Source organism: Chlamydotis macqueenii, chromosome 2, assembly GCF_036417535.1.
Source record: "Chlamydotis macqueenii isolate bChlMac1 chromosome 2, bChlMac1.mat, whole genome shotgun sequence".
Taxonomy (NCBI): domain Eukaryota; kingdom Metazoa; phylum Chordata; class Aves; order Otidiformes; family Otididae; genus Chlamydotis; species Chlamydotis macqueenii.
In genome coordinates this window covers 75,655,412-75,673,548 of record NC_141557.1, presented here as the reverse complement: position 1 = coordinate 75,673,548, position 18,137 = coordinate 75,655,412, and the positions used below count along the sequence as shown (strand labels likewise).

Genomic DNA, 18,137 nt, shown 5'->3' with positions numbered 1-18,137 from the left:
CTGTGGCCAGGTCAGCCCATCACAGGAAAACTAAAAATCCACCTGGCATGCCTAAGTCTGTGCACTACTTCTGTTCAGCAGAGAAACACAAAGGAAATTCACACATGATTCTTACAAAACAACGCTAGAAAAAAGTTAGCCAACAAGAAAATAGATAATTTAGCACTGCAAAATGACAGAATAAAAATAACCTTAAAGAAAAGAAGGACCAGAACTTTTTTGTTTTTTCAAAGAATCCTTGAGACATAAATTCAACTGAAAAAGACCGGAGTCACATCCTTAATTCTTAGAGCAGAGGTCTTCCAACTGCAGAGGTTATACTAGCACGCCTCAACTTCACAGTCAGCCACCCAGCTGCTACATGTAGCTTTCCATTGCAGATTTTTAAGTGACTGCTGCTGACATTGCCAACCTGGTATCCACACAAACCACACTGGGGAACCTGGCATTCAAGGGACAGAAGGTGCTGTTGGTGCTAATCTCTGGAAGGTGCTCTCAGGCTAGCTCCTTGTTCCACCATCATCACACAGATTTCCCGACAGGGCAACGGTTCTCTCTCTGTTTCATATCTGTGGAAAAGATGGGTTTTTTCCTCAGAGCATTTATATATCTTGCCAAAACTGAGTTTCTTGGATTGGGGACTGGTTTATTCCATAGTTGAAAAGCATCCAGTGAAACATAATCTTTTTCTGTTTGGACCACATGTGTGTGCTCATAATCAACAATATCTGATATTAGATGAATCAAGACAGAGAAACCAGAGATGAACACTTGCAGAGCAAAACAACAGATAGGATAGCATTAGCTAAAAGTTAATTGGGCCACTAATTTAATTTCTTTAATGGACAGGTGCCTGTTACCTTTTTGATCTCTTTGTGTACTGATCCTGATTTAGAGCCTTGTCTCCCAACCCCTGTTGCAAGGGCAGTATTTCCCTTTTCAAGTACCAGAACTCACACTCTACCTCCATACCGCAAGTAGCTTTACATTAATATAGAAACATCAAAAGAATCAGGAAAAAGATTACTCTTTCTTCTTACAAAAAAGCTGTTCATTAAAGTCTTTCAGATGCCTTCAGATAGGGCTCATAGCCAGTCAACCAACATCACCCAGTACAGGCATTCAATTTTAGTCCCTGGAATTACAGCATGCTATATACAGTGTACATCCAGTATAATTATTTTTACACACGGCAACAGCTATTATTCAAAGAAATATTTTTCTTTACCATATGTTTAGTTACCTTAAATTGCTCGAGAATCTGAACAGCATTGGTAAATATGCTCTCCGCTTTGAAATGAGCACTATTGTTCAGATATTCAAGAGGCAGAGTTCCCTGGGGAAGAAAAATACATACATTAAAAATTTAAATGAAGAAACAGGAATTTCTCTGAATGGCAGGCCAAATGAGTAGTAAGAATACTTCAAATTACTACTGAAATAACTACTGTAACTCCTTTGAAAATACTCTTCTTGCATAACTTCTCAACATTACAGGGACTGTTCAAAATATCCTAGCTCCTATAGAAATGCAAAAAAAAGGTAAATAGCAGAAGTCATTATTAAAGTATATATTATATAGTAATAACCTCAACTTTTAATCAGAAGCTATTTTTTAAATATCTGAATGTCGAAAGACTTGCCTGGGCCAGACTCACCCAGTACTCAAGATGGGAAGGCAAATAGTTGCCCTGCCACCCTGCGTTGAGCAGCTTTCCTCACATGACCAGCAGTGAGTGCAGGACAGGGGGACAGAAATTGGGGCAGAGTCTCCAGAAGAAATATTTATTAAAATGTGCTCTCTTTTTAAAAAGAAACAAGTAGCATGAAAGCACACTAATGTAATGCTAATTGTCAATTAGTTATTTATTAGACAACCTTCGTACTGTGTAATAATACACAAAGGAAATTCAAAGAAAAAGCCATCTGACAGTGAGGGCACTCACTGTTCACTAAATCAGAGGCACAAGATACCATCTGAAGGAAGTACACCAGTTTAAACAAGAAATAATTAAACAGTAAATTGCAGGAATCAGCTTGTTGAGGTACTTGAAAAGGCTTAGTTTTCATGATCAAAATCAAGTGTTATTCAAACCATATTGCATTTTTACCATCTCTATAAAACAAAGTAACAAAAAACTTATGTAGCTCAAGAGTATAAAGCTGCAGATTATAAGAGGATCAGCTGCCTTTTCAACTGAAAGCTAAAAATACAAGCAATATATTCGTTTTAGCTTTTAGTTTATGCTCCAAACTAAAGACATGCATATAAAGCTAAAACTACAAGCAGTCTCTATAACCTACAGCAGCTTTCCAGATTTATAACCTTCCCCTTCACAAGCCTCAAGTCTTGTGCCCAGCACGTTTTTGCACATAGATTTCTATAATATGGAAAAACGTTTGTACTTCTTACCACAGAATTCAGGGGGAAAGGCACACCAATAAGAGAAGCCATCAGTGGTGCAATATCAGCCTGTGCAAACAGAAGCATTCCCATTTTAAGATAGTTCCAGCTTCTAGACCTAATAAATTCAGTTTAATTTTAATGTAGCTGCATTCGCAAAAGTAAAAGTTATGACACACAGAACTCCTTTATAATATATATTTTTTTTTCATTTCCAGAAGTCATCATGGTATGATCAGTTCAAAATCTGAGGGTATACTACTGATAAAGCTTTAAAAATGCATTTAGTTTAAAAAGCAAATATAAAACCTTACAGCATTTATTCAAAGGATTTCAGTACCTGTACTCAGAGGCATTCCACTTTTTATGACTATTTATACCACAGAAAGAACTGATTTCATATTTAAAGTAGTACACCGAACATACTGCTTTTCACAGCACTCCTTATCCCGTGTTTCCATGGTGCCAATTACTCACCTTCTCCCCTTCAGAGGGGGATTCTGCACTTCTAGTTGTGTCTCAGTCACCCCTCAGGAAGGCCCCTCAATCTACACCAAGGCTTCTTATAAAATGTTACCGTTACCTTCTACTTGTGATGATAAATGCTGGTTCTCACCACGTTTATATTTTCCTTTAATATAAAACTATGCACCAAAATCCTTTGGTTTTTCAGCATAAATCTGAAGAAGTTATACTGAAGCCACAGGCATTGCTCCAGCCTCAGATCTACTGCACAGAAGACAACTCGAAACCATTCTTTGTACAGGACAATATGCATGTAGTATAACAGTCAGTAGAAGTCTAGTTTGCTATTTTCAGCCATAGTCCCACACGTACTACAGGACAAAAGTTCTGGTTTTGGCGACTCTCTTACCCAGAACAAAGCGACACTCCAGACTCCTCTATACTGTCTCAAAAGAACATCCCCATAACTCCTGCCAACCTTGAGAGGAAAATGCATCTCTAATTTTGTACCAGGGCTTTGCTGAAAGCAGCTGATCCAGACACCCCCAGCTTCAACCTTCTAGTATGAATTAATTTCCCTTGTTTGAGTAGGTTTGGACTCTGTTGTTCCTATATTGGGTTTCACAGGATGACAAGAAGAAAGAAGCAAAGAAGCTTCAGGTGCACACATGTATGTGCATTACCATAATGATTTTAAAAAGCCTGGCCAATTTAGTATCAAGGATTAAGTTGTCCACCTTTTTTTCTTCCTTCACAGTACAAATTGTCTAAATTTAAGGGGCCATAATCACAGACCCTGTTGAAAACACACAGTTTAACAGTATAGCAAGAATTGGTTTTGATTCAATAACAACAGAAACTTCTGAAAAAAAGTGAAAAATAGACATTGAAATAGATAGCTCTGAAAAAACTACACTGAACATACGCATGGATAACTTCAATGTAGCGAAAAGCATACAGCAGATGCTCACTAACTTGGAAAACATGCTCATCAGATCATGCTGTCTTTGTGTTCAGCTGGGCACCTTGATAGCAGATACTGAGAAGGTGCAAGCTCAGCTGCAGAACAGCTTCAAAGTAGAGGGAAAGTATCACAAACTATTTTTAAAGGTTTGCAAAAGCAGATCCCACACTCAAAACACATTAGATGCTATTTAAGTTATTTTCAGATAATGCACTGAGTTTTCAAGGAGTACCTGGAGTATTATGCTGTACTCTTTCTACGATGGCATATGATCACGTAACTAAAAATGGTGTGATAATGCATCTTCAGGAAGAGGAGTTGCACATAGCTGCCACATGTGTTAACAAGCAATTTAAACTTTCTCGTACTATGTTCTGTATGGGTGGAGTTCTTGCAACTCTAACATTTAAGTAACACGTTCCAGGGAAACGCTAAGTCAGTGTGATCATTCATTCAAATTCCATCAGTTTAAAGCACACAAAACTCAATTTAAGGTGAAAATTTATGAGCTATTAAATTGGGTATGCTTGATACCTGATTGACATCCAGCCTCTTCAAGTACTCCAGTTTCCATTCTGAAAGAAATAACAGAGCCCATGAACAGCTAATCTAAACATATTTGAAAAGGATAATTCAGTTGACATTTAATGTCCCATTGCTGTTTTCCATAAACTGTTGTTATTAAAGAAAATTATAATTTGGCTGTAGGATGCTAGCTCAAGAGGGGTTACAGATGAAATTCAACAGGCAGAAACAATAAAATGCATTCATTGCAGCGCACATTTTCTTTTATCCATCAAGATAAATTGCTGCCTGCAATTGTGACCCAGATCAGCTGAATAAAGTTCAAGGATTTTATTTTTTTCAGTATAGTAGAGAAAGTGATGTACTACCTAGGGTCCAACTAAAAGATTCAAACTCAGGTTTAGGAGAAGGTCTGTTTAAATCTCTTCAATAGTTTTTATAAAAGGTTAACCTAACGTCCCCAATATACTGGTATAAAATGCTACAAACATACTTCATGTCTGCCATAAGCAATACTGGCCGAGAGCAAGCTCAAGGGAAAAGGTCAACAATTTAGCAATCAAAACAACTACAATGAAGGCAAAGTCAAATGTACAAGCCCCTAAAGCTGTGGTGCATCATACTAAAAGCTGTTTTAAAAATCGTATTTTCCTGCTCTCCACTAGCCTCTAAGGAGAGAAAGAAAGAAAGAGGAAAAAAAAAAAAAAAAAAAAAAAAAAAAAAAAAGAGGAAATTGCCTGTTTTCTCTGGGAGTGAGCAATAATATGAGCAAGAAAAAAAGCAACAACAAAAATTCCCCAAAACACCCAGAAAGGACACCACACAGTTTTGCGTTTTTTTTTTTTCATTTCAGCTTAAAAAAGAAAAAAAAAGTCAGCCCCTGACATGTTTTCTCAGGTATCTGAAACAGATTTGGTGATACAGTATTTAAAATACTGACAATGACCTATCTAGAGCAGATCTCACGTAGAGCATCTACCTGAATCTTGGGAATCAAACTTTATGTCAGCAACAGGGGCACAGCCACCTTCCTCAGTACACACAGAAAGATAACCAGGCTAACGCTTCTTGCCAAAATGACACCGCAGAAACAGGACAGACAGAAGCAGGAGTCCACCTAGCACCTCAGACCATCGATGGCGTAGCCACGTTGCTTAAAACTATCCTTTGGGTTTATCTAAAGCAGAAGTTTAAATGCACCAGAAACAGGCTTCATGAAGAATACCAGTAAACGATCACCAAAGGTCTGGCTCAACGTCATTTATTTTCTCCAAACAGGCATTCAAATCCTAGACCATACCACCCTTTCTCCATATTTTGATACACCCTGTTTGTGCTAGACTCAAACCTGGCTCAGCTGAAAATGGCCTGAGACAGGAAGTATTCACGTTTGCAGTATTGCGTGTACCAAACTTATTTTCAGCAATTATTTCATACCACTGCTAGCTTTGGGGGTCTGAGTACAGGTCCACTGTTATATGGTCCCAAGAGCACCCTGAAGAGCAGCCACGTACCTTAAAGCAGCAAGACATACAGTTACAGCAAGTTCCCATGGCAACGCAGGGGAAGTATTATCAGCATTAATCATGAATTGTGTTAAACTCACACCAAAATAAACAAGTTTGCTCCCATTTGCCCAGAAAATGAAATGGATTTATATTTCTAGAGATATAGACTTTCACTTATATTTCTATTATATAAATGCATTGTTTGTTTTCCTTGAAAATAACATTTTCCAATGAAATATGTTGGAAAACTACATGCACACAATGTGCATAAGGTAGGAAGAAACTGTAGCTCTGCTACAGATACACCTAGCTTTGTCAGAAGCTTTTACATCTCTGCTTCCCCTACTCAGATATTCCCAAAAGGCAGAGTTGAACACATCTGCCTCGGACCAGGAGCCAAAAGATACTGAGCCCAGAAGCTCCCGAGGACCAGGACACACCTGTAGACTGGCTGGTCCAGGCTGTACACCTGGGAGTGAGGCATCTCGGGTGTATCACTGCCCACCCTGGTTTCTGACTCCAGCTCTCTGTCTAGGTTTTCTGTACAGTGCTCAGCACAGTTTTCCACTCACTTGATATAGGTTGTTTTCTTTTTTTTTTCTTCTTTATCCTCCTCTGCTTTTACTGCAGCCTGCTCTGCAGCCAGATGCATACAGTCCAGGGGAAACACCAAGGAGTCACCAGTTCAAGAAGAGGCTACGGGTGAGACTACATGAACCAAAGAAAATCTCACATAAAACCTCACAGAAGCAAAACCAGTGAAGAGGTACACTGAGCTTCCTCAGCCACGGCAAAGCAGGCTGAGCCCCTTCCAAAACAGGGATGCATATAGATGAAAACAACCACAGTCTGTCGTTCCGTTGCAGAAGGCTGTGACTTCACTTACAGGCTTCTCTGGATTTGAGTCCCAAGGCCACCCAAGGCCCGTGGTGAGGAGCCAGAAAGCAGCTCTGTATTCTCTTTCCTTCTGAAGAAGGGTCAAGCCAATGGCCAATCGGGCAATACTACATGTCAGCCACAGGATGCAGGGCTGCCATCACAAATCTGTCCAAGATGATTGCATGGCCAGGCCCGAGGGAAGGTAGAGCACAGGTGAAGGCACTGATGAGAAGGCTGTCATCCCAGAGCAGACACTGTGCCCTTCTGGCCATCCAAGGAGCACATTATCTTTCCATGATAAATTGGACAGACTAAGTCCTGCCTGTTGGCACCACCTTTGGGGGTATCGACCCTCAGTGGCAATGATGAGAAGAGAGACAATTCATTGAGCTGCCTACAGCTTGCTTGCACTGAACTCAGCATGAGAAGTTTGTCAGCATGAGAAATATTCTGCTGCTTCCACAAACTTTTAGCTCGGAGAAATTAGGAAGGGTTGTCAATAGACACAAGAACTTGAACACCGGTGCAATAAAATCACAAATGTAAGAAGTCAGACACCCACATACATCAGTGACACAGCAGTCTTCAAAACGCTCTCCTCTCCTGCACACAGTCTCAGCTGCATTTGTATGCAGCAGGAAAGGCAAATTCAGAGAACCTTTCAAGAGATCTCTTTTAAGCATCTTTTCTTTCATACGTTAGCTGTGTGAAAATATCTGGGATTGCAACTTAATGGAGTTGCTGAACTGTACTGACCTGTGAAAGCGCCAAGTTCGATTTCAACAACAATCTTTTCTTTACTTTTAAGCTACATAGCCTACTAGAAGCTATAATGTACTAGCATAGAGAGCATAGTCGCTTTTAAAGAAGATACTTACTAGTCAAATAGAGATGCAATTTCCCAAGATACTCAGAGAGACTCAAATCTCCAACAGATATTATACCTGACAATTGAGAACTTTGTAAAGATAGTGTCCAAACAGACCAACAATATGCTTGACAGCTGGAAAGCTGCAGAGTGACTCCAGAACAAAGAGAGGAGTTTCTGATATTTGGGTTTTGTCTGGTTGTTGGTTTGTTCTTTTTCTTTTTTTTTTTGTTGTTGGTGGGGTTTTTTTGGGTTTGGTTTTTTTTTGGTTTTTTTTGGTTGTTTTTTTTTTTTTAACCATCAGAAGGAAAACATGAAGCAGGCCCAGCAGGGTGCAGATGCATTCCCTCCTTTAAGAAAATACACATTTCCTAACAGCCAAAAAGCTTTCCCTATTGTGTACCTGAAAGTCAGCTCAATACTTATCTTTTCTGAAATGCTCTCACACTATTTCCACTGTTACTTGAAGTCAAATGCTGAGGTTTGTATTAAAGTCGCTGAGAATCAAAAAAACTGACAGCTGTAAAAATAAACTATTACAGATCAACCCTTAGAGATATCACATGTCCTTAGAAGTCTAACAGATCAGCCATCACAAACACCAAAATCAGTTGGTTTTACTCTGTTTTCTATTTTTCATTCTACAACTCATTTTATCAAATTTTATCAACTGTTAGCATGGTCTATATCTAAGAAGTCCTGTTTGTTTAACCTGTTACCAAATACCTTGTCAAGAGCAGGGTGGGGTTAAAATTTCAGGGCTAAAGTAATTTTTGCCTGTGTTCTCTTCTGCAATGTAGCTTGACAAGCAATCCAATAAAAGTCATTACCTCATTGATTGTGAGTAACAACCTGAGGCATCTCAAGAAGCAGAGCAGGCTACAAGAATGGGGCACAAGAAAGAGGAAGAGCTTGCACAGTTTGACCACACATGCTTCTAGAAATCCATTAATGTTTCAGTAAGCAAGCATTTATGACATTATAAATTTAAAATACTAAAAATGAATTATTTTTAAGAGGTTTACTCATCTTAAATAAATTACAAAGAGGAAAAATAACAGTAAAGAGTCACAGTTTTTAATTGAGAAAGACTGTTTACATTTCCACAACAGCCACAAGGACACAAGTGAGACAAGACAGCCCCTGGGAAGTCCTCAGGGTTGTACTGCAAAGCTAGAAAAGAGTCTTAGGATATGTCAACTTATGTTGCTGCACAAATAGCTTTCAATCTCTGGGAGTCTTCCTGAGAATTAAGTCTCCCATGGAATCAAGTTTAGGAGTGTGGATAGCCTGCTGTATCCAAAGAGATAAAGTCTTCAATTCCATGATTAGAAAAGAAAATCAACTCTGATATTATCTACCCAGTTTTGCAATATCCTCCACAGGCATGCCCTGTCACCTTTTCTTTTCACACCAAAGCAAGGCATAGTTACTCTAGAAACAGAACAGGAACAGAAGTCAGTGAAGATCAACAGGTGTAATAGTTAAACACCTCCCTTTCCGAAGTCTTGCACTTAAGTTTTATATTTTACCTACCTTTCAAAAAATTGTCTTCAAAGAACTGAGACATGACTTTCTGTGGATAATTCACACCAGCACCCCAAACAATCAGTGGTGTTAAAGTTTCTGAGGGATGACCAGCTCCATGGGATCCTAAGATACACCAAACAAAAAATAGTGTAAACTTTAAGACCCATGGTGTAAAAACAAACTATATATATCTATCTGTCCAGGCACACACATAGGCATACATATCCTAAGTTCTTGTTACAGTATACATACTAAAATCCTGTTACAGACAGCCTGTTCCAGCTTCATAGTTTATTTTTGTGCCACTAACAATAAAGGTTAAACTCAAGTTGCAAGTTGGGAAATCAGTACCACTTAGGTCAAGCCTATAAAGACATAACTTTGTATATTAAAAAACTCAAACTGTTAACGTACAGAAACTAAAGCCAAAGTACTGTAAAGCCTCAAGGTGTAAAGCAGTTAGCTGCTCAAAACACATGCATGTGCCTATCCTAAGCATCCCATGGAAATCAAGGATGATTGATTTGTGTAAAATTAGGCATATGTCATCATATAAAACTGATCTCTGGTCCTGAAATAAACATTAGATTTCCATTTCAAAACCAGGAGACAATATGCATTGCAACTGTCATCCATTCCCCAGTGATACAAGTTCATTTTTAAGGTTTTAAAGCCTGGTAGCGCACTCCTTATAAACGGATAAAACATAACTTCCCTCCCCAGGGAAGTTAATTCCCTCCAGATTAACATATCAGCCACCAAAAGGAGGAAGCTTTAAAACTATGACATCTCAACAGCAGCTGCACTGAAGCAGAGGCCACACAAGCTTGAAAGAAATGTTGGTCATCGAACTCAGTGGGTGAGATACCACAGCAGTGAGATAACCCAGCCTGAAAGGGAATGACATTGCTACATGAGCACTGCACAGTCTACAAGATCATACATTTTCCTTGTATTTGCACAGACACACACTGTTCCATCTGTGTGTGTGTGTATATATATATTTTAATAATTACAAAAGACAGAGAATAACACATAGTTTTAAGGACAGGGTTTTTTTTAAAAAACAACAACAAACAAACCAGAAATGGGTATGAAACTGCGAATAGTACTGAGGCTGTACAACAATCACTATTGCAGAGCTGAAGAGACAGCTTTGCTTTCTCTAAACAGCCCTAAGCTTAAGAACACACAAGTCTGGGAATAATATTTCCAATGTTCAGAAATCCCTTGGAAGGTGCTCTCTGGGCTCAAAAGCAGCAACAACTGCTTTTCTTTGCAGAGCTTGGGAAAAGAGCAGATGGAGAGAGCGCTTCCTCCGTCCTCCAGGCATCATTTATTTCTTTCTGTTGCAGGAAGAAAGTGCAGTTTTTGGTGAGCTTTTATTTTAGCCAAGCCACCAGCTCCAACAGCATTTTACTGAGACTCTGCCTCCATGAATACTTTAAAGCAGATCAAGTTGATAGGCAGCTGTATCTACCCTCCTCCTGTTATAAAAACCAGGTTTCAGCCTGATCTGAATTATAAGGGGGAAGGTGGGGAAATATAATTTATTTTCAGATGGGTCAGTTCCCTGTTCTACCCCTCAGCACCCTCCAAACACACTTTTTCAGGGGACAGGGAGGGAAAGGGTGCTGCTGTTTAGTTTTCTGTTCTCTAGTCCAGCACACCACACAGTTGTACTTATGCCAGGATGGCAGCAGAAACAAGTGGCCAAGGTGTGGGACCACCTATGCTGGTAGTCAGCACTTTCTTCTGAGATCAGCTCAAAGCAAAATCATGGAGTCAGATTGAGAAAGCAAGTGATTTTATTGGTCTTTGCCAATAACAAGTTTCTTTGACCAGGTCAAGTTCAGAACACATTCTCTTTCCTAACATGTTCCCCCGGCCCTTTTAATTTTTAATTTGGTTTAAAACTGGTGCACATTTCATTCTGCAAATAACCACTGAAAGACTGCCGCAGTTGCTGATTCTACAAGCTCCAACTAAAAGCTACTGAACTACCCTTCAGACTGCTGGTTACGGGTCTCAGCATCATCTCTGGGTTTGCTCTTGCCTCACTACAGTCAACTTGGAAGTTTTTAACACTTCTGGCAGAAGATCAAGCTTTTTCTTCAAGACAGAAAGAGATGACAGAAAACTATGGCAGACCAGTGATTCTCAAAGTCTGAAGAGCTACTCCTATCACCTTTTATTCCCCCTTCAAAGGATCCAGTACATAATGAGAGCACCCCAGCAGCACACTCTCGCAGTGAGGAAGGCTAACAGCACTCTGGGTTGTGTTAACAGGAGCACGGTTCAGGGAAGGGATCCTCCTCTACTCAGTACCTGCGAGACAACCTCTAGACACTGTATCCAGTTTTGGGCCCCTCCAGTACAAGACAGACATCAACCATCTGGAATAAGCTCAGTGAGGGGGTGGCCCAAACTGGTCAAAGGAGCACTTCTCCTGTGAGGAGAGGCTAAGGGACTACAACTTGCTCAGCTTGCAGAAGAAATTGCTTTGGGGAGGATGTAAAAGAGCATCCTGCCTGTATCCCACTGCAAGGGGGTTTGAGAGAGGATGGAGCCAGGGTCTCACTGCGGTGCATGGTGGGAAGATAAGAGAGAACAGGTGTAAGTTGAAACAAAGGAGGTTCAGATTGCAGATAAAGAAAATATTTTCTCCTCCACGAGGCAAGTAGCGGAGCAGGCTGTGCAAAGGTGTTGCATAGACTCCATCCTTCGAGGTGGTAAAGGCCCTGCTGGATAAAACCCAAGCAACTGTGTCTGATCCCAAAGCTGACCCCGCTTTGAGGAGGTGGTTGGACGACCTCCTGAGATCCCTGTGATCATATATAGATAAAAATAGATATGCACATCTCCCTTATAAAAAAAAAAAACTATGAAATGATTACTTGAAATAGACAAAAAAAAAAATATATGCCAGAATTTAAGTTTTATTCCAAGTGGCAGTGAGCTCAACAGTAAGTGATACTCAAAATAGGCTGTTTTCCAAATGAGCAGATGATAGGCTGATTTTGAATAAATATATGTACTTTTGTAATCTCTGATTACAGAAGTAGCTTGCATCCTTTCAATGTGAAAAGTTTAGGATCTCACACAAAAAATAAAATGCTGAATTTTTCCAAGATCATGCCTGAAGCATCCTTTGTTCAAAAGTATCACAGTTAAATCTAGTTACACCAAAACCGCCTGGAGTCATCTGGCCACAACATTCATACCCTTCACAAGTGCCCTCTCCGTGGGTACCAGCCTGGTTGGCCGGCCACCTGCCTCGCTCTCCTTTCTCTCCTTCTAGCTGCTCCACCTACACCTCAGTGCCAGCCTCCTCTAGAAAAATCATAAAGCAGTCCCATCCTTTCTGCTGTGCCAAAAGAGCCAAAATAAGTAAAAAGACCCAGTCCAAGATTTTTTCACCAGTTCCCAGACAGGTTTGTCACCTTTCTCAGATGCTTCAAAACAAAGTGATAACTTTCTGTCCCATATGGGCTACAACAAGACCAGCTTTGCATCTGGCAGCCACATAACACAACCTCCACCAAGCCAAGTAGGCTTGGGCTAGTTTTTGCAGGGAGACTCTGACAGAGGTGGTATTCAGGGCTTTTTCTCCCCACTAGCGGCCATTAAGGGAGTTAAGCTTTGCCCTACTAATTTTTTTTTTCTGTCCAAATATGCAAATCAGCTGCCATGGGGCTGGTGATGCTCTCTGTAGCAAATTAACCATCTTCTAATTTGCACGGGTTTCATACACGAGCAACACTTAAGATATCAAATGAAAGCAGGGGCTCTAAAGCTTCCAATAGGACAGAGCTCTAATGGCATTCCAGACACTTGCCCATAAACTCAGCTGACTCAAAATTTAAAAAGACTCACCCCAATCTGTCATTCCATGGTCAGAAGTTAAAATAAATGCTGTTTTCCCATCATTTCCATAGAAATTCTCAATCATTGAAGCAATTTCTTTCACACCCTCATCAACTTTTTTAATATTCTCCTTGTATTCCCTAGAAATATAAGAAAAAACGTTATTAGTTTCAAGGTGGCTCTCTCACTTGGTATAAAGCAAGTTATCCACGGTCATAATGCCCAGTCCTTTGATTATAGACAGCTTTACCCTCTACAGACTCTCTAGCTAACAAAAGGCATCTTAGGTGTAAAATCTGTCCTCCTTTAAGTCTTATGTGAGACACTAAATTGTCACAGCATAGTTTGAAGGTTCGTGAAACTACAGTTTCAAATGGATGTTTATTTATATTTCAAATGTGACCTCTTCTTGATTGAAGACTGTAATTTAATCACTCAACGCTATGAGGCAAGTTAAGAAGAATGTCAAAACTAAGGAATTCTGGAAAACTTGAACACCTTAAATTGTAAGTTTCAAAAATTATTTTTAGGCAGTAACTAAACAGCTAAGAAAGATCTCACCATACAAGGACTGTTTGAGATGATTCACAGATCAGCACAGATCTCAGTTTTGTGGAATAGAGGCTAAACCAAAAATTTGTATATTTCTAGAAAAAGTGACCATGATTCACTTTAATCTAATTGATTTTCTATTTGTTGGTTTTGCTACAGTATGTTCTAAAACTGTCTTCAAAAAATCATAATAAGAGCATGAGATATACAGCAAGTATGAACTTTGGAATGACATGGGAAATCACAGCAAGAATTTTGAAAGTGAGCAAGGATCAAGGGAAAGGTAATATTGTACATTCAAAGGAAGTGAGGAAATTAAAATAAAGTTCTCAAGTAGCATACTTCAAGATGAATTGGTGATAAGTACTGTTAATCTAAACTCTTCTCTTCATTCAAGTGTCCTAAACAAAGCTAAAACACAATGCTGGAATTTGCAGCCATTATTCCTGAGCTTACTGTTGTCTATAAATTCAACCATATCATTTCAGCTATGGGGAATCTGAGAACTCTTTCTATTTTACATTTAAAACTGCAGTTTCCTGCTTACCTTCCAGATCATAACTATAGCTATAGCTAAAACAACCTGCTAAAAATCAGACTTGAGTAAAGAAGTATAACCACGGACACAGGATATAGCAAAAATGTGTCACTTCTACACAGAAGACCTTAAAAAAAAAACCCAACAAATAGGAAATTCAGAACATAAGTAACACAGTGACATACATGACCTATTGTAGAAACCACCAAGACTGCAAGTCTTGTTTCAGGCTTGATAAATAGCATTGTTTAAAAAGTTACTGTATGCATTTAAGAGTAGTAAGACATGCTTAATTTCTCAATTACCTTGAGTTTGGCCGATGAGCATGTCCATTTGTGTCTATACCTAGCAAATGCAGGAACAGAACCACTTTGTCTTCATTCAGTGCAGAGAACAGTGTTTGATTACTTCTGGAAGAATTAAAGAAGCTCTGTATGGAACAAGCCATTAAAATATTAATCTGAGTACAATGGAAAAACATGATAGCCTATTAAAACTAATACGTAGCTGTTCTCACTTCAAAATACTAGTAGTAGAGTTATGAAGAAGAAAGATTAATTACTTCCCAATCTTTTTTATGGGAGGATAACTACCATCAATATAGTCAGTCCAAGGTTTCAGCTTATCTAAGACAAGAAATACTCTTCAAGTTGAGGCATCTTTTGATTTTTTTTTTTGTTTGGGTTGTTGTTTTGGGGTTTTTTTTTTAGTTTCTTTAGGCAGGAATACCAGACAACTGCATATCATCCATTCTTTGCCTCCTGTGTAATCACAACGATGAACCATTCCTGAGCATCACTTACGGCTTTAAATTTCCACTGATTTATCAATTTCAAGCTGGAAGCAAAGGTCTCAAATACTCTTGCTTTGGAAGCAGGTTCTGCAGGACTGAGATGTCAAGCTACAACTTGTTGGCAGAAATCAAATTAAATTAGAACAAAACAAGACACACTTTGCAAATACATGAACTACAGAACATACATCTGCCTTGCACATGTCCTACTTAAGCATCCCTGAGGCAGATGCCAAGGGGATTTTCCCCTCAGATTGAATGAGTTTTGACATGGCTACTCTGTGTTAGACCAGCCATATTACGGCAATGCAAAATGCAGGCAGACAGCTATTCCAACACGATGTCCTTAGCAACGACACTGCCCAAGGAGACAAAGTCGGGTAGGGTTTTAGTTCAAAGAGCATCCAGATAATCTTTCAGCACGCTAACAGAAAGGAAAGTGTCTTCAAATTTCAGAGCAGTCCACCACACATCTGTGATAGTGGTGGAGCTCCTGACCAGTAAAGCTCACACCTTGTGTAAATGAAAGTCACTGTACCAAAAGAAAAAAAACTAGCAGGAAGAGTACCATAGTACGCTGTATGAGAAAACCATGGCAGTACTAAATTTCACCTTTCCCCCCCTCCAAAGTGTACACGAGCTGCATGGACTAATATTTTCATGCTTTCAAGCTTCAGCTCTTGTCCAAACAAAATCATGACTGAAGTACAAAGATATTTTAAATAAAGATAGAAGAACAAAACCTGATTGCATTAAATAGCAATATGTTATTTTTACGGAGGTTTCTGTTTCCCACAGGGGTCCATCCACCTACACATATTTGACTGCAGACCAAAGAAGCCTTCCAGAGTACATCAGCAATTTACAGGATACAGTATAATTCTGTTTTCTTATTTTTAATTAAATAAAAGGAAATAACATATCAAAACAGATAAACAGGAAACTCCTGAAATTAAATCCTAAAACATAGATCAATATTAGAAAACAGGTATTTTTCTATCACAGACTGATTAAGTGAAAGAAACTGCTGTGAGGAAGGCAAGGCCTGAGCTTCTCCTCTCCCACCAGACGAGTCCCCATGATGTACCAAAACCACCCCACTCCCCCAGCACCAGCCAACTTGTAATTCAGAGCAGCAGCAGCCAAAACACCTTGACCAACCTCTCGCTAATTAAGAACGAGATGACAAAAGGAAGGCAAGTGTAACCCAAGATGTGGCATCTTTTCGCAGAGCAAAAAGCAAGCTTTATCCCATTGAACAGTTTTTTTAATCATGTACTGAAAATAGCAAATAGGAAGCTCATCACAAGGAATTATCTTCAGCTGATAGAGGTGGTAAGCTGATAAGCTGGACACCAAACAGTAGGGGCAAATCACCAAGCTATTACCACACATTAAAACTACTGAGTTTTAACCCAGCTGCAGGTAAAAACCCCATCCAATCTAGTCTGTACTCAGTTTGTTCTGTCTCAAGGAAGTGCTAGGATCACCTTGCACCATGAGCAGATGTGACAGGAACTATTAAGTATCATATGTTTTTTCCTCCACTCATGATTTAAGCAACCTGCTTCTGATCCATATAAATAAAAACTAGTCAGAGTTTCACATCTCCTGACCAACTGAGTTATCACTAGTTAGCGCTTTTTAAGAGAACAAGCAATTTCAAGGTGCCAGCACTAGCAGCCCAAACATTCCTTAGCCATTCTCCATTGTATCTTTGTCTTTCTTGGGGCCGAGGAAGCCACAAGTGGCCCTTGTGATGCTTGAAACCTCCTAACTACAGCTGTGGCGAGGGAGTACACCTTTGTGCCTTTTACTGCCTAGAGAGTGAGAAATTCAAGGATCACTATGCCCAGAGTTAAATGATATGTCATTAAATATTTGAAATAACACTCAAAGGAGGGGAAAAAAAAAGAAAAAGTGGAATTTCCATTTTCAGCAAATCATCATTGTTACTTACGTATAAACTCATCGGCATAGCTAAGAGTTGTTTGAGTTATAATAGCAGAGTGACCTCAGTTTCCTTCGGCCTCAAGTTTCACGCTTCTGAAGCAATCATTGATGTGTAATTGAAGAGATGATTAACAGAATGAGTGGTTTACACTAGTCAATCAAGTCCTGTCTATCCACAGTACGAAATTTAGATGGGCAAAAGAAGTCTTTAAAATAATGGTGCTGGTTCCAAGGAAAAAATAATCAGTAACGACAATATATATTAAAAGTACCATTTTAGTTTGAAAGAAGAAATGCCATTGGGTGTTTTGAAGCCAAAGAAAGGTAGTACCACCCTCACACACTTGTGCAGCTCAAAATGACAGCAGGGTGCAACTTTAAGATAAGCTACTCAAGGGTAATTGACAGCCTAATTTGATTTGTATTATTCATACACATTACAATATGCAACCTGACACAAGTGCACATTCAGGGAGAGGGTGGCAGTTAGAAAAAACATCCTTTCACCTGCAAACTCAGAAAATCACTTCCTTTGAAAATCGGTAAACTATAATGAACTTTTCCATCCTACACCACTGTTTAAAGCAGGCTCCCCTTTGGCTTCCTAATATAGATGCTGATTTGGTTTATTGATTTGTTTGATTTTATATTTGGTTTCATTTTATTTATGTTGGTTAGCTAATGTTAATGCATACAGCCCAGAGATCTTGTGGAAAAAATTATATTATGTCTTAAGCTCCATTAACATTGTTACGAGATCCAGAAAGTAACTCACCTAATAGCTCCACTGATACAGATATTTATACACCAATACCCACTATCAGTCTCTCTTAATCCAGAACAAGTGAGGTAGCATGGAATAACATGAATATAGGAATTAATGAATAATCAGAAACTATGTGCTTTGCACTATTAACAAGTACAGTGACAGCATCACAGAAAACCACAGTGATGAACCCGCACTGACCCAAGTCAGCTGAGCAGAGAACCACATGAACAAGTGCTTCAGGGCCTAAACTGCCTTCATGCCCACCCGTCCCCCACTCCTCCCAACTGACCATGACTTCACTGGCAGCCACAGCATAGCATGAACCACAGTAGGTAACCAGGGGCCAGCTATGGGCATCAGAACAAGCCACACTACAATTACAGTGGGTACAAGCCCAACAAAAATTAAGTCAATAATAGTCTCCATTTCTTTCTCATAATGAAATGAGAAATGCCATAATACTTGTTATAAAATCCTTTACTAATCACATCCTATAATGTTCTAAGATGAGTTTCAGATTAT

At 39.3% G+C, this 18,137-nt stretch overlaps 1 protein-coding gene across 6 annotated transcripts in view; it reads right to left on the bottom strand.

Moving 5' to 3' along the window:
• Positions 1 to 18,137, bottom strand: part of PIGN (phosphatidylinositol glycan anchor biosynthesis class N) — a 101,349-nt gene that overhangs the window by 59,052 nt on the left and 24,160 nt on the right. For 3 of the 6 annotated variants that reach the window (XR_015257643.1, XM_086740334.1, XM_086740335.1), the window contains exons 6-11: positions 14,406 to 14,530; positions 13,020 to 13,150; positions 9,150 to 9,266; positions 4,368 to 4,408; positions 2,414 to 2,473; positions 1,244 to 1,336 (exon numbers count right to left, since the gene is read on the bottom strand). Coding sequence is in view for 5 of the 6 variants with exons in the window: in XM_086740334.1 (XP_086596460.1) it covers positions 1,244 to 1,336; positions 2,414 to 2,473; positions 4,368 to 4,408; positions 9,150 to 9,266; positions 13,020 to 13,150; positions 14,406 to 14,530 (567 nt within the window). In the remaining variant the exon portion in view is untranslated. The remainder of the gene's footprint in view (positions 1 to 1,243; positions 1,337 to 2,413; positions 2,474 to 4,367; positions 4,409 to 9,149; positions 9,267 to 13,019; positions 13,151 to 14,405; positions 14,531 to 18,137) is intronic. The other 3 variants (XM_086740336.1, XM_086740337.1, XM_086740338.1) reach the window with 3 other exon arrangements.